The sequence below is a fragment of the Lingula anatina genome, chromosome 4 (genome assembly GCF_051362555.1).
Source record: "Lingula anatina isolate TDL-2025a chromosome 4, LinAna3.0, whole genome shotgun sequence".
NCBI classification, from domain to species: Eukaryota; Metazoa; Brachiopoda; class Lingulata; order Lingulida; family Lingulidae; genus Lingula; species Lingula anatina.
Window position 1 is genome coordinate 13,232,742 of NC_141770.1, and position 25,038 is coordinate 13,257,779.

Below are 25,038 nucleotides of genomic sequence, written 5' to 3' on the forward strand. Positions count from 1 at the left end.
TTGGCGGAGGCAACGGCTATATTTTATGGATCTATGCAATTTTCATACTTCACTGGAATAGTTTTCACAAGAGATAATATAAAATTAAACGTCCTGTTCACGCCTCTGTAACATAATCACTGACTGTGAACTCAAGAACATAACCCCAGCGGGCACTCAACGTTGATTCAACATTGAGGATAGGTTGAGATGATGTTGATCCATCAATATTGATAGATCAACAAGATCTCAACATTGATTTAACCTTTCTTTGTCAATCAATTTTCAATGTTGATAGATCAACAGGATTTCAACATTGAATCAACCTTTTCTTGTCAACCAATTGTCAATGTTGATAGATCAACAGGGTCTCAACATTGATTTTACCTTTCTTTGTCAATCAATTTTCAATGTTGATAGATCAACAGGATTTCAACATTAAATCAACCTTTTCTTGTCAACCAATTATCAATGTTGATAGATCAACAGGGTCTCAACATTGATTTTACCTTTCTTTGTCAATCAGTTTTCAATGTTGATAGATCAACAGGATTTCAACATTGAATCAACCTGTGTCTGTAAACCCTTTGTCAATGTTGACATATCAACTGGATCTCAACATTGGGCCAACCTTAACTTTATAACCTTAATCATAACCTTGATAATAGTTTTAAATGATTATCTCACTAGAGAGGTATGCATGGGGGTAATTACCCCTCATAAAACGCTTGTTTAACCCCTTTTTCATTAAAATTAATTTTGTGAAAAAAGCGGTCGTCAGTTTTTTTAAAACTTTCCACAGGTTATCTTTAAGAAAAAGAAAAAAACATAGGGTCACCAGCCTTACTTTATGGCAAATTGACAAAATTTTACTCAAGGTTGAAGAAAAAGCTTGAAAAAGCCAAAAATGCCTGTTTTTCTGGAAATTTAAGTTAGCTGTGAGAAAAAAATTAGACTGGTGACCCTTTGTTTTTGTATTCTTAAAATTATCTTAACTACCTGATGTGACGTTATAATTATTTTAGTAAAGCTAATTTGTTGTTTAATTTTTATGAGTAATTACCGTATGTGCCTGCATACTTGTATAATGTAAATGAAGTGCGGGACTGTTATTAAGTGCGAGACTCCGGATAACATGAACTGATGCAACACGCGAGTGTGGACAGTGTGTAACACTTTTACAGTACAAAAACTGTACTTTATTAACAGTACTTTGTGAGGCCACACTATCAGGAGGATCGTTCAACAGATAAGGACAAGGAAAACGGTGACATTGCGTCTTCAAAACCCCACAGTATCAGGAGGATCGTTCAACAGATAAGGACATGGAAAACCGTGACATTGCGTCTTCAAAACCCCACACTATCAGGAGGAACGTTTAACAGAAAAGGACTCGTAAAACTGTGACATTGCGTCTTCAAAACTTAACTGTCTACGAATCTGTTAGAATTTAACTGTATTGAACAAATGTTAAAGTTTATGCAACATGATAGTATTACATGTAGTTAGTTTATGTAGTGTATGTTCATTGTTTGTAATATATTATATTCATAGTTAAGTTAGTTGTTGTTTGTGATTTTTTATGTTCGGGCTGTTTTGGTCCGTAACACTGAGCATCAAACTGGAAAGTTTAAAAAGAATCTGACGACCCATAGATGGATACAGGGGCCGGTCCCGGGGTCTGGACCCCCCCCCCTTTTCTTCCGAAATTACCTTTTTTTGTAGGTAATTTTCCTAATTTCCCCCCCTTTTCAGATCTGAGTCTTTTTATTTCAAGAAATGCTTGATATCTTGGAGAACACCTTCAGCCATCAGGCAAATTTCAATCAAATATCCTGATAGCCTAATTGATATATCAATGTTAATTTAATTTTGAAATTCAACTTTATTTCAACATTGATTCAACATTGAGGTATCAATGTTGATGCAACATTAATACCTCAAGGTTGTTTCAACCTTGATGGTTCAAGGTTGATTCAACCTTGATGGTTCAACGTTGATTCAACTTTCATAGTCAACGTCATATCAACATAGTTTCAATGTTGACTGTCAACGTTGATTCAACCTTGATGGTTCAAGGTTGATTCAACCTTGATGGTTCAAGGTTGATTCAACCTTGATGGTTCAACGTTGATTCAACTTTCATAGTCAACGTCATATTAACATAGTTACAATGTTGACTGTCAACGTTGATTCAACATTGATACCTCAAGGTTGATTCAACCTTGATGGTTCAACGTTGATTCAACTTTCATAGTCAACGTCATATCAACATAGTTTCAACGTTGACCGTCAACGTTGATTCAACATTGATACCTCAAGGTTGATTCAACCTTGATGGTTCAACGTTGATTCAACTTTCATAGTCAACGTCATATCAACATAGTTTCAACGTTGACCGTCAACGTTGATTCAACATTGATACCTCAAGGTTGATTCAACCTTGATGGTTCAACGTTGAGTCAACTTTCATAGTCAACGTCATATCAACATAGTTTCAACGTTGACCGTCAACGTTGATTCAACATTGATACCTCAAGGTTGATTCAACCTTGATGGTTCAACGTTGAGTCAACTTTCATAGTCAACGTCATATCAACATAGTTTCAACGTTGACCATCAACGTTGATTCAACATTGATTCAATGTTGATTTGCCCGCTGGGAACGTGCTGCCTTTGTTTCTAGATTATAAGGAATGGTTAACGGCTGAAGTGGATAACATAAATACATGCGCCTGCCTCTGTTTTTTTGTTTTTCATCCCTAATTCTTTATTCTCTTGTTTTTTCTTTATTTCTTTATATTCATTTTCGATTTTGTATGTGATTGACGCAAGTCATGATTCTGAAGTCTTTCGTTTGACGTTCACATATTAACACAGTCTATTGTCAGTCTTATAAAGTTGATAAGGATCACAACTTGATCAGTCATCAGGAAATCTGGGCCCAGTTTCATCAACACTGGATAGAGCTCATGATTTTGCTATGCAGTGGTTGAAAATAGCTGTTATCTCCGGATAACTGTCTAGAGTAGAACAATTTTATTCAATGGAGGCTGTTATCCATAGAAAAGCGCTATCCAGTGTTGATGAAACTGGACCCTGATGAAAAAATATAGCCTTGCAGACCTAAGAACTGGTTAAGGGGGATGGGGGGGGGGGTGATTGGGCTAAAGAACATGTTCACCCGCAGACTGACCCGGAACCTGATGCATACAGTGCCGCCGGAAATTCCCCTTACCAAAAGGCCGCATGGTCTCCCAACCCTGCCCCGTATGGTCGAACAATAGAGGCCGCATGATAATTACAGGGTAGGGGAATCGAAAGTAATCCTTATCGGACACCCAAATTAGTCGGTTCAACGAACACGCTCTGCTCCTTCTTAATTGCCTCACTTAAGTTTTCTATTATAGCTGATGCAAAGAGATTGCTGTCGACACCGGGTTATGTTGTATCAACTGCAACAGATGACTAGAGTAAAGGCAGATCGAATATGAGAACAAAACTCTGATCATGAAGAACAAATCAGGCTTAGTTTTAACACGAAAAAACAATTTTATTTGACGTTCACTTGATGATAATAAGTCACGACCAACACAAGCGTAGTTAAAATGAATAATTTTAAGTAGCTATTACATCAAATAACTATCAATGTCTCATTATTTTTATTACATGTGTTGCTAGTTTAGTAGCCTGATGCACGACCTTCTCTCTCAATTATCGCTGGAATCACCTTCTTTAGGTGATTAATATATTTATTACACTTTTCTGCGTTAATATTTTCCCATGCCTCTCTAATGCCTTCAACAAGTTGTTCTCTCGTGGTCGGTTTAACACGCGTACGCAGGTGGTGTTTGATTTCAGCCCATACGTTTTCAATGGGGTTGAGGTCCGGGCTTTCTGGAGGGGTGCGAAACCAATTAATACCATGTTGCTCAATAAATGCAGCAGCAACTCGGCTGGTATGTTTGCTGTCGTTGTCCTGCTGAAACCTGTGGCCGTCTGGGAACATATCACGTATCGAGGGGATCAGGGCCTGATCCAATACATCCGTGAAAAAGTCCGCGTTCATTATACAACTAAACACTACAATGATACGCAGGTGGCACTGTAGTAGAGGCCTTGAATCAAAGTACTAAATATACTAAATATTATATAAACTATTCTAACCGCAATTTTTGACTTGTTTTCCATCACAATTAGATTAAGAGACTTAATGACTTTATGATGATAATTCAAATTAACGTGGTGACGACAGCACTACCACTACATGTATTATTAAGTTGTTGGTGTTTTGGCGACAGGAAATGTTCAAATATTTGTTTTTAAAATCAGTACAAAGTCGTGTTTGAATAAATGTGTAAGCTGATTCCTAGCTTCTAAAAATACTTTGCGCATTTAAGATAATAAATCTCTTTGAGGATGTCTAAGATTATACATCCCTTGTTCATATAATTAGAGCAAGGACAGAGGAAACGTTTCTTCTATCCCAGATTAGATTAAGCCTTTAATCCCTCTCACAGGTACCTGCCAAGAAACCAATTTGACACATCTAATACGTGATTTCCTTTCACAATATCTGGTACTGACGCCATAGAACATCTTATCATCATTTCTAAGACCCAAGATTTTTAAATGCCATTTCCTTCTCTCCCTCATTTGCCAACAATTTATCCTTAGGTAATAAATGATAAATCAGAGCGCATTCAGAACATATGTCTCCCCGCCTTCACACGCAAGGTTGGATCCAGAGATATTATCTAACAGTCTTCCAAATTATCTTTGTTGATCCTTCCTCTATTTTTGACTGTCTTCTGACGGAAAAAATCAGGTATCTGTCAATGTAAACTTGAAAATCTGACCTTCTTCTGGAAGACCCAGAAGATGGCCTCAATCCGCCCCTGACACGCACCGTGGCTGCACGGGCCTAGCAATTAAACCCCGGAGCAGAGATTTAATCCGTTTAATGGCGCGGTTGGAGGCGGGGCGACCATCATGAAATTAGCGGCATCGCTTTTTAAGTGGAGTCAGCCATATTTAGTCGGCGACTCAGTTAGTCCGCAGATTATCTGTTCTGAATAGGCTCTCTTTCATGATGTATGTTTTAATGCTCCAGTTTAATGTAAAAAGTTAACAAAAAAAAAAAAAAAAGACGTCAGTTTAACAAATCTTTGATTCCTATTTATCTTTATTAAACTATATATTTCAATGTGTTACTATTATTATTATCATCATTAATGAAATAGTTGCCAGACTGTAGTAGTCATTTCGTGATTACAAGGCCGTCAAAACAGCCGCTAGCTGTTCAGGTGAGAGAGATAGTCGGCAACATTTAGAGACTTTACCACGGTGTATTTTGATGTGACAGCATCATTATAAGACTTGACAAGTCTTATTTCCGGGTTATCTCACCGGATAAGAAAATTCCAAACGTATCAAACAGCTTAAACATTTCACATTTAAATTTCATGGTAGCGCCTACAATCAGATAGGAAACCGCTTGAACTTTAATTAATTCTGGGAAATGAGCACTTACAAAAACCTTCCGGATCTTGTCAATAAGTTAACGTTTGGTACCCGCAATTACCAAACTTCAATTAATTATTGTGTTTGAGGTAAAAGCACTTCAAGCCATACATATTAGCTACACTCACGGTAATAGCGAAACTTGATAGTTACGTTTTCTGTCATATTAATTAATGGTTTTTCACACACCCCCCCCTCGTTTCTTTACACAAGGAGGCAATCCTGTTACCTCCTTTGTGTGTCATTAAAATAGGCAGGGGACGCTGGAGGCTCAAAGGAAACACAATGGTCAGAGAGATCGGGCAGGAATGTTCATGCGTCGCACAAAGGTCCCAGAGGAGGTTGGTCGCTTACAGGTGGCTCAAGGGAGACAGAATGGTGGCAGAAGCATACCCGTGGTTGTAGAATGGATGCTCAATGGTTGGTACGTAATAAATGCAATTATACTGTGAAACTGTGCGGCGCTACTGCCTTCATTGTGCCTGCCCGCAATTCTGCCTCCCTTGGCGGACTATCAGCGTCCATTGCCAGACCCATCGGGCCCCTAGCCGGGGGGGGGGGTCTTTTTCTGAAAAGGTGGGCTTTTTACCATGAACCCTCAAGACCTTCGTCTACTCAGATCAATTTTTACCTGGAGCAGACCTTATTCCGGCAAAAATGGAGGTCCGTTCAAATCCCACCCCCCCTCCGGATACGGGCCTGATTGCAGGATGGTGATAGTGACCCGCAGTGTCCCCATGCCAACTTTGAGCCACCATGGCGACGCATCTGTCCCCTTTCTGCCTCCCTTTCTGCTTCCGCTGTGTTCTCAATTTTTTTCTGCCACCTATGGAATAGACTGCCGCGACTGGCTCATCAGGGATATAGCTCATCTAATTGTTACATTGTACCTGCTGTGTTGTGTCAGCCAGATGCAGACCCACCTGGCTTATGGGTCTTCCACTCCTGCCCATCATTTTCATTCGGACAAAACTGCCCACCCGATTCATTACCAGTTCATGTTGACCTTGTAAGATGGTACCATGCAAAAGAAGTTGATAGTTTATTCCTTCATTTTTGGAGATGTGCTTGATTGGCTGACAGGAATAGAACTGAAAAATATTATAAAAATGTCAGAATATACCCAAGTACTTCAGATAACCCGGCAGTCGTCAAAGGTTGCCCAAACAACGCTCATTGGTCTGCTGTTGAGACAGAATAGTGACTGAATGGTTGCAATGCCTTGTATTGGAGTTCAACCCCATCCCCCCATCCCCCCCCCCCCAAATTGGATCGTTCAGAGGAGGAACAAGGATGGCTAAAATATTTACAAAGTTTTGGCGCTGGCGACTATTGAGCTTCCTGGCTATATTTTGGGAGAGGCACAACTGGTCAGCTTGGTTTATCTTTGGGGGTTTCTTCGCCCTATATATGAGGTGAAGATGGCTTTGATGTCACGTTTACAAACTCATCCACTGATCATGAAAGAGATAGAGAGAGGCAGAGGGAGAGAGAAGGTGGGGAGAGAGGGAGAGAGAGACTTAACGTGTTGATTTGCCTTTATTAATCATGGAAAAACTCCTCACACCTTTGAAGAAGACAAAGGCTGCACCAGTTTCATGTTTTCACCTATCACGAGCAGCGCCCATGAGAATACCAAGCATCCTACATAAAACCGACTTAGAGTTGGTAAGTACCCTGTCCTCACAGCGATTTTCACCTGTGTTACACAAAGAATTAATAAAGAGCGACCTTCTGGGTTGTGTCATTGCATAAACACGGTCAAGATTATTGCGAAACCCATTCTGTCACAATTAACGTGACAATATGTTTGCAATAACTATTCACATATGAAATACAAAAGAAGCAATCAACAACTAATTCAGTTTCACGCTGCAACAATATTCGTGTTGAAACAGACATATCGTGTTTCGGGGGAAACCACCCGTACCGCAGTCGAGTTCAGGGTATTCAACTCGGCGTCTCTCTCGATATGGGTGTAATAGAACAAAGGCTGCGCATGCGTGTTCGCGCTAAATAGTTACATGTATGTTAGAGACACGCCCGTGATATTTTTTTTTTTTTTTTTTTTTTTTTTTGTCAAAGGATTACACTGCAAAATGCCACAATATGAAACGTTAGGCGTACTTTCTCCATACACTCACTTTGGTTTGGACTTACAATCAGTTAGGTCAGCCGAAACCATTCCAAAATTAAAGACGGGGTACGTTTCATCTTTTAGATATCTAAATTCCTTGCGGTTCTAAAAACTTTGAGCATTTTATTGCCTATATAGTCCATGAGCCAGACATTTTTTTGGTACCAAAAAAGGGCCAAATTCTCATAGTGATTTTTAGTAAGGCCTATGTCTCTAGTGCCCAAATATGTGTGATAGCCTTCTCATACTGGTAGCTTTTTGTGTGCTATCACACCTTATATAACCCCACCCCTGCAGCAGCAAGGACTTTTTCTAGATGGGGGTAGGGGAGAGAAAATACTTACTATATCTATGTGGTAACAGGTATATCAATAAATTGTATATCCTTATGGAGGCAAGGGATGGGACAATTTTTTTCAAAAGTCATGAATGCATGACAATTAGTCAAGGGTCATTGATAATGGGTCAAAGGTCACAAGAGGTCATTTTTGGGGATTTTTCATAAATTAAAGCCAAAAAGTTTTTTTTAAATCATTATTTAAGTAAGAATATGGTATTTGGTGAATGATTTGTAAAGATGGTATAGTCTTATGCTTATGAGCAAAGTTTGGAGCCTCAGCTGTCTTATTTCAGAAAATTATGTAAAAGAATGTGAACCTAATGACCAAAATATGCCATCTCTGAAAGTGGGGGTAGGGGAAAGAAAATCCTTGCTACATCAATATGGTTAGAGATATATCAATGCATTATATATTCTTATGGAGGTAAGGGATGGGACAATTAATTTCATAAATCATTTATGCATGACAGTAAGTCAAGGGTCATTGATAATGGGTCAAAGGTCACAAGAGGTCATATTTTATGGATTTTTTATAAATTAAAACCAAAATCTTTTAAAAAATATTGTTTAGAGAAAGAAATTGGTATTTGGTGAATGATTTGTAGACATGGTATAGTTAAACACTCATAAAAAAAATTTGGAGCCTCAACTGTTTTATTTAAAAAAATTATGTAACTAGGTCATAATTTCCCCTCTTTGCAAGTTGGGGTAGGGGAGAGAAAATGCTCACTACATTAATATGGTGAAAGATATATCAATGCATTATATATCTTTATGGAGGAAAGGGATGGGACAATTAATTTCTAAAATTATTTATGCATGGCAATAAGTCAAGGGTCATTGATAATGGGTCAGAGGTCACAAGAGGTCAAATTTTATGGATTTTTCATAAATTTAAACCAAATTCTTAAAAAAATATTGTTTGAAAAAGAAATTGGTATTTGGTGAATGATTTATATTTATGGTATAGCATCATACTCATGTAAAAAACTTTGGAGGCTCAACAGTTTTATTTTAGAAAATTATGTAACTAGTTGAGTGTAGCCTAACAGTCAAAATTTGCCAACTTTGTAAGTGGGGGTAGGAGAGAGAAAGTGCTCATCATTTGAAGGCAGTAAAAGGTACAGCAACAAAATGCACATATTTATGCAGCTTTGGAAGAGGACCTTAATTTCTTTATTAAGACATGTGTAGAGAAAGTCATGCCTCATAAGAAAAAGGTCGAAAGGTTAGCCCAGGTCGAATTTTAAGCTTTCTTATAAATATAAACCTTAACACCATTTAAATATTATTTTTGGGTTTAAATGTATTATATTTAGGGATAACTTGATATTATATAATTATTTATGACTAATGCATTAAAATTTGAGACTGTATATACCCATTTTTCATACATTTTATTCACATTTGGTTACTTTTCCTAAAAAAACCCCTACAAACACTGTTTATTTTGTTTCAATAATCAAGGGAAATAGGTATTGTTTTTAATACTAGCATTCAGAAACATACCTTTGTCTTTTGATTATATTTTTGAAATATTTTAAAATGTTTCATCATAATGAGATAGTCCATTGAAAATGACAAAAATTTAAGCCTGCTTCATTCTGATCTCAGGAGGAGATAAAGAGAAACAAATTCAGACTGTATCCGGTATGAAGAGCAGATATGAGAATTCCTTCAGCCTCATTCTCTCTTAAACCCTAAAAATTGAATCACCTCATGCCTGTAACCATGCCACCAATGCCACAACAAGGGAATTTAAGTACCATTTAGTTGAAATTAATATTTTGAAAGACCTGTATCAAAATATTGCCCAGTCTTTTCATGAAATCGAACATTTCGCAGATATTCTTCTTCTTTCTATATATATATATCTATATTCAAGATCTGCAGATTCAAGATGGGTAGTTTGTGTTCTGAATGTGTGGTAGTCCTGAGAGAAAATGTAGTGAAGTCCACAATAGGCTATTCTATTATTCTATTCTATTATACTATTCTGTTATTCTGTAAAATTTCTAAACTTACACCAAATTGTCAAAATTTTATTAAGGGGGCACATACACATTATACTCAAAATTTCTTCAGAATGGCAACAAATTTATGGCTAGGTGGCATTTAAGGTCAAACAGAAGCATGTTTATTGTCCTTTGAAATGCATCAATTTGCACATTGTCATAATTTAATTTATTATTATTGATCTTTTGAGGAGGGCGGGTTGCAAATACTACACACATGTTCACTAACAAATATTTACAGGATTTATAGGATGGCAGAGGAACTAAATAATAAGTGGAAAGAAGGCAGATCATTTGTCGGCATTGACCCTGCTCCGTGATATGAATTTATCCATGCATGTACACCATAGGCTGATCAAAGATTGAAGTAGGCTTCATGGCACATAAAACATTATCATGTTGATTGTTTATATGTGTTTTGTCAAATTTATCAATTATTTGGTTGAACATTCTAATTTAGCTATTATATGTAGTAATTAAAAGTCATCCATCAGTTCGATAAAATGTTTTATCCATGAGCCAGCCCAGTCAGTACTTGGGTACTAGTATACTGGTAATAATTATTGTTATAATAATCTTTTTTAAACCGATTTGAAATACATTCACTTTCTTACTGTGTATACTGTAACAGAAGTTTTGACGTCTAAATCTGCCAATTAAAGTTCATGTATTAGTTGGAAAAAAGAATGTGGAAACCAAACTGCTTGTAGAAGTTTAAGTTTCTGATAAGATTTTATACTTTTTACTTATTTCAAATCAATGTTTTCACTTACACAGTGACTTACATAACATGCATTGCTATTTTGGAAATAACTGTTCTTTCAATTTTTACATTTTGCTTAGATGGAAAACTATCCATTGTGTACTCTGAATTGACAGGCACTTTTAACTGCTGGACCTCAGATACAGTCTGATGTTGAACAGCATAATTTTGATTATACAGGTTGTTATATATAGTCATACAAATTTCAAAATTTTATATGCTTTAATTAAATAAAATTTTAGTTATTTCCCTAAATATGTTTTGCAAATAACAAATATGTATCACCATTAAATCATCCAAACGTTTTCATCTAAATGTTAAAATTTTCAGATATTGCTTAGATTTTTATGCTGTAAAGTGAATGTGGGTGGCCATTGACCAACCACTGACCCATTAATGCATGGTAATGTGCCCTCTTTAAAAAAGTAAACTTGATGAACATCTTTTGGATACAGGCTATGGTACAATAGCTTTGTATCTTACTTCTTCCAAATTGAATGAAAGTAAAATTTCACTTCCTGGCTCCTTATGATAGAAAGTTTTCACTTCCATTTTGAATTGAAGTTATATAATATGCAAATAAAAAAATCTAAGAATTAAGAAGGGGCCTCGGACTCGATGAACTAGTCTTTAATAGTCACACAGCATCTAGTTATACCCAAAAGTATTTCTATAATCGAAAATGTTCTCTTTTAATGGTGTTTAAGTTCATATTTATGAAAAAGCTTAAATTGTTGCTGAAGTTTGGCCTCAGCTGACACTATTGACCTATTTCTAATGAAGCATGACTTTGTTTACATGTCTTAATAAAAAAAAAATGAAATGTCCTTTCCCAAAGCTGCATAAATATGTGCATTTTGTTGCTGTATCTTCTACTGCCTTCAAATGATGAGCACTTTCTCTCTCCTACCCCCACTTACAAAGTTGGCAAATTTTGACTGTTAGGCTACACTCAACTAGTTACATAATTTTCTAAAATAAAACTGTTGAGCCTCCAAAGTTTTTTACATGAGTATGATGCTATACCATAAATATAAGTCATTCACCAAATACCAATTTCTTTTTCAAACAATATTTTTTAAAGAATTTGGTTTAAATTTATGAAAAATCCATAAATTTGACCTCTTGTGACCTCTGACCCATTATCAATGACCCTTGACTTATTGCCATGCATAAATAATTTTAGAAATTAATTGTCCCATCCCTTTCCTCCATAAGGATATATAATGCATTGATATATCTTTCACCATATTAATGTAGCGAGCATTTTCTCTCCCCTACCCCAACTAGCAAAGAGGGGAAATTATGACCGTAAGGTTCACATTTAACTAGTTACATAATTTTTTTAAATAAAACAGTTGAGGCTCCAAATTTTTTTCATGAGTGTTTAACTATACCGTGTCTACAAATCATTCACCAAATACCAATTTCTTTCTCTAAACAATATTTTTTAAAAGATTTTGGTTTTAATTTATAAAAAATCCATAAAATATGACCTCTTGTGACCTTTGACCCATTATCAATGACCCTTGACTTACTTTCATGCATAAATGATTTATGAAATTAATTGTCCCATCCCTTACCTCCATAAGAATATATAATGCATTGATATATCTCTAACCATATTGATGTAGCAAGGATTTTCTTTCCCCTACCCCCACTCTCAGAGATGGCATATTTTGGTCATTAGGTTCACATTCTTTTACATAATTTTCTGAAATAAGACAGCTGAGGCTCCAAACTTTGCTCATAAGCATAAGACTATACCATCTTTACAAATCATTCACCAAATACCATATTCTTACTTAAATAATGATTTTAAAAAACTTTTTGGCTTTAATTTATGAAAAATCCCCAAAAATGACCTCTTGTGACCTTTGACCCATTATCAATGACCCTTGACTAATTGTCATGCATTCATGACTTTTGAAATAAATTGTCCCATCCCTTGCCTCCATAAAGATATACAATTTATTGATATACCTGTTACCACATAGATATAGTAAGCATTTTCTCTCCCCTACCCCCATCTAGAAAAAGTCCTTGCTGCTGCAGGGGTGGGGTTATATAAGGTGTGATAGCACACAAAAAGCTACCAGTATGAGAAGGCTATCACACATATTTGGGCACTAGAGACATAGGCCTTACTAAAAATCACTATGAGAATTTGGCCCTTTTTTGGTACCAATGGCTGAAAATCAGGGGTCTGGCTCATGGACTAATATAGTAGAAATGTGAAGAGGCACTGTACTTTTATTGTACCAGTCAAGCAAACATGTCCATGTATAAAAAGATTGGCATTTAAGTATATATACTGTGTATGAGTGCGTGCAGTTTTTTCTATACACAACAGCGCTATTGCACGGGTCCAATAACTTTCACCAAAGAGCTCTCTAGTTTGGAAATGGACGAATTCTGTTGATACTGACTGCACCAACAGCGTGCAATTCGGGCAATTTCCTTATGGAATGTTTCTCTTAGTGTTGTTGCTCTTCTTGCACGTCCCATATCAAGACAGCATGTCTGGAAGTGGTCTTCGAACACAAGTTTTTGAGATCCTCAGATGGCGACCAGTTCTTGTGTCATGCAGTCTGCGTATTGCTATATTTCTCTTCATGGGGAATTTCTCGGGTTCTATAATATTAAAACTGTCATTTTGGTGACATCGCACATATTTGAAGTGCGGTAGGGCTGACGCACATGCATAATTACAAAATGCGCAACCTGCCAATTACATGTACCAAGTCACGCCATTTTCTTGCATCATTATGCAAGCTACCGTTTCTGGATTAGATGGCCTCTCTAAAAGCATTTATTTAGTTTCTTAATTACAGCTCATGGATTGTTGGTTTTTCATAAAAACGCCTATAAACGAAACCTTTCATAGATCGAAAGTTATGGTCGTTCACGAAACCGTTACTTAACAGCATTTTGATCGCCCGGTGTGACAGGAATGGTAGTCCACTAGGAACCGTAGTCCGTTCCCCATTGTTTTGTATAGGTGACATTCGTCCCATGTAGGGGAGACCGGGGCTAGTTGGACCCCGGCGTAAGTTGGCCCCCCATCAAGTCTCTTTAATAAAATTACTTTAAGATGCTAAATTATTTCATTTGGACTCACTATTGGATACGGTCACTTTACAAAATGATGTGATAAATTCTTTTACCCCATAGTTACTTTGTCATAAATTGATGGAGGGGGGGCAACTTACCCCGGGGTCCAACTAGCCCCAGTCTCCCCTACTAACCCTTATACTCCGACTAACCCTAACCTGCACTTATCATCTGACACCCTTGACTTCCCTTCCAGCAATTCAAGGAGAAATTTCAATACAATACAGCGTTGACACGAGAGGTTTCTTTGGGATTTCTGTAAGTCCCATATTCCCCAATTACAAAATTCTTAAAGAAACCTTTCCCCATACATCTATTCGTCATACGTCCTCAATTTCAATTAGCAAAATTTTCCTTGTAAACCTAAGCTTTCCCTCACTGTAAAGTTGACCTTACAGTGGAATAGTTACGAAACGTTTGAGATTCTCAACATTTGGGTCCTTTGGGACCGATTTCGGAAATCGATTTGAATCCAACAGCAATCTTGTTTTCTCGTTTTTTTTTCCTTTCATAATTGCGGTTTCCAATCTCAATTGTTATTCAAATGTGTCTCTAAGTAAATTCTGCCGCCGACTGCAGATATCATATTAGCAACTGATTGGAGCTGTTTAGCATGGCACAGGGGTCAACTGAGAAGGCAAGATGGAAACTGGAGATCACTGCCAACACTTGTAGCAAGATAATTGATTGTGATTTACCATAAATTGAGAACACTGATACCGAGGGAATAGAAATGGCAAGGTATAGACCACAACGAATGACTTCTGTCCCCTGCTTTAAGCTGTATCAATTCTCATCAAGCGACAAGGGTTTTTAATAGTTTTTACTGTAACTCTGTTTCTCGTTTTAACTGTGATTTTTTATTTAATTTGCCTTCTAATATATTGATGAATCATCAAGTTTCACACACATATATATATATATATATATATATATATATATATATATATATATATATATATATATATATATATATATTAGCTGCATGAATCATTGTTTATCAATTGTCATTATTTTTATAAATTAAGTTCAGTTATCTGCCAGTCACCAACATGTATTTCAGACTTCATCCTCGATGCTTTGGATATTTTCCCATAGATTAAAATCACCTTTACCTGCTATTATGAAAGAGTTTTTTTTCGTGATTTCTAGATAGGATGGTAAAACAGAATTATTCTTTACTTAGGGACTAAATAACATCAGTCCAACACGACTGATATTATTTAACGTCTAAGTAGAGAATAATTCTATTAATCATCACTTCGATTCTACCGACATGAAGAAAAAGGTACACAAGAAGCATTATATCTAATTATAGCAAACAACTTCATGTCTCCTTGATCTAAGCTAATTTGAATATAACGATATGCAGATAATGTAACAAACCCCAGTGTGATGTTCGATATTTGGCCGATGACGGCCGCATTTATTGAAAGTCCCAATACTAAAAGAAATGAAGCAGATTAATGATAAACACTGAATAGTGTTGACAAATGACATTTAACATTAATGTGTGCGCCTGAAACATCTACATTTAAAATATAATTTCCAAAGAAATAGTGCACACATTTCAATTTGTGGGGTTGCAAAGAGGCCATTCACAGGATTAGATTTCATAAACCCGTTTTTTAAAGGTCCAAGTTAAATTGTGACTGGTTTCGCTCATGGCGGTAAAAAAAAAAGAAATATAGAAATCGGAAACGGACGTACATATCGTAATTATCTCACCTATCTTAGGTAGGACATTCCTTGGTTAATGGGAGGATACTTGCTGAAATTCCCAGGAAAATTAGGAAAATTTCATGCGATGAACATGCCATTAGTTTGCGCTCCGACCCTTGTATATTCTCAGTACTTTGTAGCTGACAACAGTTGTGTTCTAGTTCAATCTTCTAGCGAACTAATTATAAGAGTAAAACGCCTTTTTGGATACGTCACAGTTGGTCTTCAGATCGTACAGTGGTCACATTTTTATCATAAATTAACCACGCAAGTAAGAAAAACGGAAAAATAATCAAGAAAAATAATGTGTGAATTTTAGTTGAGTACAGAAAACCCTTCAAGCTATGCAGTCTACTGGCTACGGTTAAAGATGCATGTGAAGTAATTTTTTTGCCACAAAAGCCAACCAAATGCCAGCATACAGTTTCAAGAAGTATAACTAACCAAAAGGCATTGTTTAATTTTACACAAAAATGATATTTGAATGTTTTTTTCTGCTAGCATTCTATGCCGTATATCAATGGGGCAGAAAAGTAGGTCACGGAAGTAAGTTAAATATCTGACCAAACATTTAAAGAAAGGAACAGTCTAAAGCTGTTTATGGTTGAACCAGTGATTTATTCAGTTTATCCCTTGGCATGTTGAATTTATTTGAGTCGTATAAGAAACTGGTAAAAGTGGTTTATATATGTCACTGGGAATCCACGTTCCACCGATGCTCGGTTCATATGTACCTTTAAGTGAGAGAACTGCAGAGAGAAAGGGCAGAGGAAAGATTTAAGGTGTTCTCTTTACTAGTAGTAGGAAGCCAATGCAATCAGGGAACAGTCATTGTCATAGCTCATGAAACTGTTCTATATCTCGGAACAAGAAAAAATTGCATCGTGGACATTCAATGCATATTCAGGCCCGTGGGAGAGGGGGGGGGGGTTGTCGGAGGGATCGAAACTGACGGAAATTGGCCGGAAAAAGTCCACTCGATTCAAAATTTAATCCAGGTCTTAGGTCATTGCTAAAGTTGTGTCAAATAAGAGGAAAATTACGTGTTTTCAGAAAATGACCCCCCCCCCCCTTTGAAATTGCTGCCTACAGACCCGAATATTATTTATTTTCAGTTCACTTTTATATAAGCTAGCTTTATATCAATTGAACACACAACCAGCAGATTTTCTGTATTAATTTATTCATCTATACGTGCGCTATATACAAAGCTTCAATGCAATGCGATCTGTATTTTGGCACATGTGATCACTATATTGAATAACCCCTATACTGAGCAATGACCTTGACAGAGGTCACTGTACTGACCAATGACCTTGACAGAGGTCACAGTAACGACTGGTCCACAAACTACCAAGGGGTGTTATGTTGTATATAACACTAATGCTTATGACCTTGCAGAAAAAAAAAATCATGTTTTTACACTCTAACAGACAATATACGCAACTCTTTCGACAATTTTCACTGTGAAAATACAGTGGAAGATTATGGGTCATTGGATCTCATGGGATATCAAATTTATACACACAAAAACTCAACAATTACATGCACTTCTTAAAACAAATTTCACTTTGCTCCGCCATGAGCTAAGACCAAACAAAGACTTCCATTATATTGAATAACACACCTAACAAGAACATTATTACTTTTAAATGTCTTCAAAAATATCTTTTCAATATCTGAGCCAGGGTAACCAAGATGCCCCTATAACCTAATTAGAAGTATCAAATACCACTTTTAATATAAACAATGCCATGACTTTGTGGATATTTGTATGAAGAAGCAGCACTCTGCCATAGTCAGACTGAAGTATTGCTCTCTGGGACCTAAAATACTAAAACAAAATGTGGCTGACTGGTATTCATGTAAGTTATCATGGAAAACATAGTAATAATTATCCCCTGCATAGCAGTTAAAAGTGATCCAACAAGGGAAGTTTCAATAGAAATCATCTTTTAAAAAAATCTACTAATAATTCACAATTGCTCCCTAATAAAAACTAAGTATATAGATACCTAAGATACACATTAATCATACATTTCACATACTTATGTACATTTTCTGTAAAATAAGTGACGCGATGGCCACCATCAAAATAGTTTGCATTGAGTTGTTGCTTTTGCTGCCAGCTGGGGGGACCACACTGGTGACACCTGGTGATAAAACTAATGACTCGCACTTTTATAACTCTCTAATTTAGTCGCGCTGTAACAAATGATAGTATGCATAGCATGGAAAAGGCACGGAGTCATTCTTAGGAACCGTTCACAATGCATTTTGTCCACCTGGCTAGTGTGCACTAACTCCATGGGGACTCTCGCTGAATGCAATCAGATTAACAGAGTTACATGTCTACTCTTGTTGCCAAGGTACTCGTATAATCACCAGCTTTTCTGTAGTCTTCTCAATCCAAGGAGGGGCATGGATGTCAACAAAATTCACTGTGAACAGTACCTTATTGTGCCACTCTTCCCACTGACTTTTTTTCTTTTTCAAAGCATTTCTGGACTATTTGATTCATAGCATCAGGAAGATCTTTTTAAAAAAGCACAATTTGTTAATATCACATATGATGCAAGGAGAAGGAAATTGCCATTATTCATTTTAAGGACCTATTTGACGTATACAATGTAATTTGTATATATTTCTAAATGGAAAAATGGTTTAAAAAAAAAGAGACTATCCTGATGCTAAAACATGCACATTTTCAAAAAAAGTTGTAATAATTAAACATGCAAGGCAATTTATACAAGGAGACAATTATTTGATTTTCAGGAAAATCAACCAAAACAAACAAGATGTAAGTAACAGTACAAGTCATGCTTACAGTACTAACTTAAATAATGGCCTTAAAGAATAACGATTCATCCTGCAGCTAGATTAACTGTGCATTTATCTTAATTTGATTTTAAATTTGTCACATATCACCAATTAAAAAAATCTATGCCACCCTGCAGGCGAATTAATGAATATGATACAGTTATAGGATTCTTAAAAAATATAAATAATCTGGATATGATAACCATATAATATGTTTCAAAAGACACCAACACATTCATGTACTCTTTTCTATGACCATGCAGTGAAGAATCACTATGTATAGTGCATACACGAAGTCCACAACCAAATTATAAAATGACCATCAGTTTTCACATTTCTAACTCAACTTTTGGTGCATACAGACATGGAGCTGAACCTGACACAGGTCAGTTCTGCTTCTCCTGCTCCTACCCTTCCAGATACAAAATCTTTCCTAAAGAAGACGGGGCACAAAAGGCAACACAGCAGCATGCTTCGGTGCTTCTATTTTGTAGAATGCCCTAAATTATAACTTTTACTTTACAAGTAAAATCTTATCAGATTAAGTGTGGGAATAGGGCTGGAGAAAATGACAGATCAATCCCCTCTCCAACTTTCATGATACTCTGAATTTGCCCCTGTTAAGCCACCCACAGATGTTAAAGTGAATGAATATCTTTAGCAGAGCACCACTGACATAGAGACACTGTTTATCATTCACTCAGCATTGTTTTGTATACAGGGACATTCCAGGAAATTGAATTTCTGGAATTCATTAATCACTAGAGCTTGAATGATTTAGTGTACTTTAACTATGTCTGGCTAGGGGGCTGTGAGGGCGTGGAAGGGTGACAATTAAAAGGTGGCACAGCACAATTATCAGAGAGTTTGCTAATTGGTATACTTTCTGTCAAACAGTATTTGACATTTAACTGACATTTGTGTTTTAAAATGCACCTTTAAACAATGTCTGCATGGCCAGTTTGCTGCAAGCATTCTTAAACAGAAAATCAAGAAGTGCTTCAGTGTTGAAGTATGGCCTCATAAACGGCAACTAGTTCACTCGGACTTCTCCATTGGCTGGCTTGAAACTTTCATCAACTTCAGCACCCATGCTCATCCTTAAGCACCTCACCTCCTTTTTCGCCTTTATGTAAACTTGTGGTAATTCATTGTTCATTGGTCACGCTGCCAATTTACAACCCACTACCTTTCTTTCTATTAAATCTTGACTCAGCGGAAATGTGACATCATTCTGAAGCCCACAACAACAAAACGTGGGTAGACTCTGGAGGCCACAGTAAAAACTGGGTTTGGAATTTTAACCATCTGACATCATTGCCATTAGCACCCACTGCAACATGTCATCACGCATGAAAATGCAATATATATATATATTTTGTAGTATAATTTCACTGTTCTGTACTTAAAAAAGAGTATCCTATCATACACAGTTATATGATTTCTACTTATACAGGCAGACATGGTCTTTTGCATTGTTTGTTGCTGACTAGTTAAAGCTTGATATGAAATATGAACAATGAGAGAGAGAGAGAGAGAGAGAGAGAGAGAGAGAGAGAGAGAGAGAGAGAGAGACTTATGAACACTAATATATACTATTATGGCATAAAATGAATATGGCTATTATATCATATTATTGTATTATAACTTCTCTCTTCTGCACATATCTACAAACATACTGTGAGATCAAGTTTAACATTAATGCTTCTTTCTCAGTATAAAATGTTAACTATATAACAAACAAATGATTTTTAAAAAATACTTCACTACAGTTATACTTAATGCCAATACTTCAGTGTGTGAGTGTGTGTCTATTCTATCTAGATAATTAGATAAGCAATTCAATATACAGCTTCTCACAGATTTACCATGCACCCTTTTTATCAGAAAAACCTTCAACATTGCACAGGTATATCTGTGCATTCTCCCTCCACTTCATGTGATCATAACACACTCTTGGCTGTCACTACACCATTTCATAAATCATCAATGGTTTTGGTTTATTTGGTTTTTCAAAAATGACAGGTGCCATAAATAATGGCCACATCAAATTCACAACCTCAAGCAGGGCTCCTTCCTGTCAGCATTGTTTGCATCTAACTGAGAACTTGTCTCTGACATTGTCAAATTTAGCATTTTCAATTTTGCCACTTGGTGTAAGAAACAGACAACATTATATTATGTTGGTCTTCTTCTCATGGCACATGCATCAAATATATATACATGCATATGGACCACCCAGTCATATGAATATTCATAAAATATCATACTATACAGTGCACCTGTACATCATTAATAAAAACTACCAGGAATATATTAAGGTCCATAAATATTTGTGCATGTTGTGCTCATATTTTAAAGTTAAGTAGATGACAATCCTAGGCCTGTTATTTCCTTTTGCTCGAAATAACGATAAAATCAAGACAGATGTACTGATGTTAACCCAGGTTTCATCCAATCATCAGGAAAATTGGCTGATATGGCTTCAAGGTGATTAAAAACAATCCTCTCTCTCCTAGTCCTTGGATTTCTTTATTTAGCAAGGATTCCGTCTAAGAGACAGCTGGATGTACACTAGAGGGTGTTGCCATGGGAACTGTCGGGACATGTTGACTTGCTCCCTCCTCAGTTCCAGCTCCCTGCACCTGTCCTGTAATAAAAACCTTGAAATTGAGGTCAAGGTTATAAAGGGGGGTCAAGGTCATTTACTAAAGGTAAAGACCAAAGATAAGTTTGTTAAGATTGCTTTGTGCAATATAAAGTAATATTCTACACAGATTATCTTTTTAAACCCATTGGCTAAAATGTGACTAGCCAATGGCTTACAGCCTACATGGGTTTTGAATTACAGAGTTGTTAAAAGCAATCTTTCCCTAAATATATGTCCATAATTTGCTACTGTATATATTAGTTGTGTTTGAAAGATGCAAAATTCATTATCAAATTATCAATTTCAACAGAAAAATCAAACCTATGATCTACAAAGCTATACTAGAATATTCAGGTAACAACACAGATCCTGACCTACTCTCCCTCTTGTAGGAATGTGCCCTGGAAGAGGATGGTGGGAACTTGAAGGACTCAGAGACGGAAGGCATGGTGGGGGAGGTCTGCGGCGTGGAGTGCTCATTATAATTAGGCAATGGCGTCTGATCGGCGTACACGCCCAGAACGTCCTGCTGCTGATCGGAGGTAAGCGTGACTGGCATGGAGGTTGTGTTGGGATCTTGGACGCCCCCCGCGCACCCACCACTCTCATTCATACTGTGCATGTGGTCAGTTGGAATGTGCTCGTTGGGCATTTGGTGCCCGTTGGACAAGTGGTCCTGAGACAGGGGGACCAAAGGAGGGGGGGACATGGAGGTAGGGGTAGCCAGGGTCTGGGCACCCTCGGTTGCACCTAAAATAAAAATGGGTTTGTACTGATGTGGGACCACTCAAGCATTTGTTTTTCACTAAATTAATGATTAACTGGTAGGAAATTATTATTTCATATCTCTCTCAATTTATGAGGAAATCACTTCGCTTTTTTGTTATCTCTCAATTTCAGTAGCCTTTACATAAGATTTCTTTTAGATTATGGCTACTACTAGTTAAGGGCAAAAGTGACCAAATAATGACAGCAATTAATCATTTAAAAACAATTTTGGAGGCTATTCAGTGCAATCAGGCAATACCACATTAATCACTTCGACCTCATACTCTATTGACCTCATACTCTATTGATTCTACATGTTATTCCTATAATCTGAAACACCTCAATTTCTCACATCTATCAAATCATCGCCAATCATCGGGGAAGAGGACAGGCACAGTACAAGCGCACTGCAGACGCTCACCTCCTAGCAACATCTCCTGTAACAGGTTGTCGATCTTGGCCATCCCAAACAGTTTGGCAAACTGGATCTGCTCTATCATCTGCCAGGTGATGCTCTGCAGGGGAGGCAGCATTAGCAGGATCTCGCCAAATCTGGACAGACATAGAAAACATATGTTGATCAAGGTGTCATGAATGATGCCATCTTAAGTGAAAACACAGATGCGGTGTATTAATATTCAAGCCTTGAATGTTTAATATCAGCATATTACTTAGATGACAGATATCAGTAATGGAGAAATCTTTTATCAGTGAAAATCCAGTGCAATATGTCAGAAACCATAGAAATTTATAAAATACAGAGACCTCCTATGCTCACAGCAAAAAGTTATATAATCAACTTCGCTTTTTCCAAGAAATTAGTTGATAAACACGATGCTGATTATTTGTATATATTAGGGTAAGAAAATGTGTGTTAGGTCAGGAAAATCAACCCACACTTAACCCACGGCTGTGCAGCATTTCAACTGACAAAACTGACTAATAATTTTTTCCTCCACCTGAACTTATTATTAATTAATAATTCAGATTTTTTGTTCTCTGCTTGTAATAGCTTACAGCTTAATGGCTTAAAGCAAAGTAACAAAAGAGAGACCGCAGATAACATGGCATATCAGGGCAGCCCTTATAAATATTGCTATCTATAACATAGTATAATAGTTTAGTTTATTACATAGTTTAATAATGCTATCTATTACATAGTATAATAGTTTAGTTTATTACATAGTATAATTATGCCATCTATTACATAGTATAATTATGCTATCTATTACATAGTATAATAGTTCAGTTTATTACATAGTATGCTATCTATTGCATTGTATAAGAACTCCATGCAGACTTACACCCCATTTCCATAGATTTTTAGATCGATCTATCCCTGTGGGGAGTCTCACTAGATTACTGTCAGCTTGGCCGGCTTAAGCGTCTGTCCAGCCTACTAAAAGCTGTAAGGGGGTAATTAACTATGGTGTCCGCTCGGCTGACTGCAATTTAGCATGAACCCCCAGGGAGTTAGGTCGATCTAAATCTTAATCTCTAGATCGATCTAAATCTCTAGGAAAGCACCCATAAACCAGCCTTGGTAAATATTCATGTCTTCTTACCTTCCTCTGGAGTCGTACTGCCTGTCATTGATATAGTCTTCCAGGTTGATGTGTGCTTGGTATCTCATGGATTTGATCTTGGCGGAGTCGCTCAACCCTTTGGCATCTGGTGAATAATGGTAAATCTATACATATCTATTATGCATGTAGTAAATAATGATAGACTAGAATGCATTAGGTGTGATTTACAGCACACTCCTGGCAGCTGTGTCTGATTGCGTTAGATGAGAAAAAAGTGAGTGGATAAAAGGTGCCATAAAAAGTATATATATATATATATATATATATATATATATATATCAAAGGCAAATTTAATCAAAAATCAAATATAAAACAAACCTTTAATTCAATCAGATTAAGTCACAAATCAAAAAGAAATACTAGTGTGAAACAATTATCAATATCATACTCTATAATCAAATAGAGCACACTAAACTTCAAATTTCATAACTTAGTCAAAACAACTGAAAGGATTATATATTTTTTTTTTTTTTTAAACATTACGAAGTGTGAAATTATTAATAAGAAGACATAAAAATAGAGTCATACTTAAGAAGGGGTATCAACCCTGAAAGCTCTACCACTAATAATGTGTTACAGCTGAGTTAAAGTAGGGAGTAAATGAGAGCAGAAGTTTGCAAGGAAAGTGGCAAAAGTTCACTCAAGAGTAGTTAGACAAACACACAGGAACCAAAGGTCTGTGCAGATTTTATGTGACTTCAAAAAATTTATGTTAGAGAATCTGGAAAAGTGGTGGTGCATCATAGAAAGTGTTGTTGATGAAAATAGCGTGGTTAAATACTGTAAGACCCTGCGTCAAAATGGACCTTGATGGTGTTTTTGACATTCCTTCACAACTGCTAGAGAAATCCCATCACCCAATTCATTATCATGTTAATAGTAAGAATGTCTCAGTAAAATCCCATTTTTATGCATTTCTCACAAGAACATGATGTAATTTTTTTCTTAAAAGATATTTTTCCATTGAACAACCATGAGGTGAGCAAATGGACAATGCAATGCAGAAATTTTTCATTGTTTTCCATTCTTCAAATCAGGATTTTTTAAAAACAGGCAAATTATGATCATATCTTTAACTATCTTGTCCACAACTCGCCTCATTCCCCTCTATTATAATTCAATTCTGATCTTAAATAATTGCACCATTATCAATCACATTCATTTTCTGCTTTTGTTAAATCATTTCAGCACCACCACCACTGAACAAATAAGCTGCCTCACAAATAATATAAATTCAGAAAAAAAAAAGTAAAAACCAAGCCTCTGCTCCCATGCGCCCCCTGTTGGATTAAATCAAAACTAATGAGCTAACCTGTATCCCCCAAATGTTGGAACTTCATACCTGGGTCAAAAAACACTATGGCCTTCAGGCAGGCAAACTCTGAATCATCAATTTGCACCTCTCGTAGCGGGACGACAAGCTCATCCAGAATTCTCCCCGATATGCGGCTGACCTCGAGGTCTGAACTATGGCGTGGGATGATGTAGTCGTTGCCTAGCAACAGGACATCTTTGAGTGATATGGACCGTCTGGCTACACCAAGGATTAGGTGCTCTCCGGCATGTGCTCGGAGCAAGGAGACCTGTGAATATGACAGAGAGTAATGAACTGCTCAGTCCT

The 25,038-nt window shown here is 36.6% G+C and overlaps 1 protein-coding gene across 7 annotated transcripts in view; it reads right to left on the reverse strand.

Moving 5' to 3' along the window:
• Positions 1-16,759: 16,759 nt before the first annotated feature.
• LOC106170072 (hepatocyte nuclear factor 4-gamma) overlaps positions 16,760-25,038 on the reverse strand; it is a 42,444-nt gene continuing 34,165 nt past the window's right edge. For 6 of the 7 annotated variants that reach the window (XM_013549803.3, XM_013549798.3, XM_013549800.3 and 3 more), the window contains exons 5-9: positions 24,730-25,000; positions 23,397-23,502; positions 22,253-22,383; positions 21,438-21,813; positions 16,760-21,063 (exon numbers count right to left, since the gene is read on the reverse strand). In XM_013549803.3, the coding sequence (XP_013405257.2) occupies positions 21,039-21,063; positions 21,438-21,813; positions 22,253-22,383; positions 23,397-23,502; positions 24,730-25,000 (909 nt within the window). In that variant the 3' untranslated portion in view covers positions 16,760-21,038. The remainder of the gene's footprint in view (positions 21,064-21,437; positions 21,814-22,252; positions 22,384-23,396; positions 23,503-24,729; positions 25,001-25,038) is intronic. The other variant, XM_013549799.3, reaches the window with a different exon arrangement.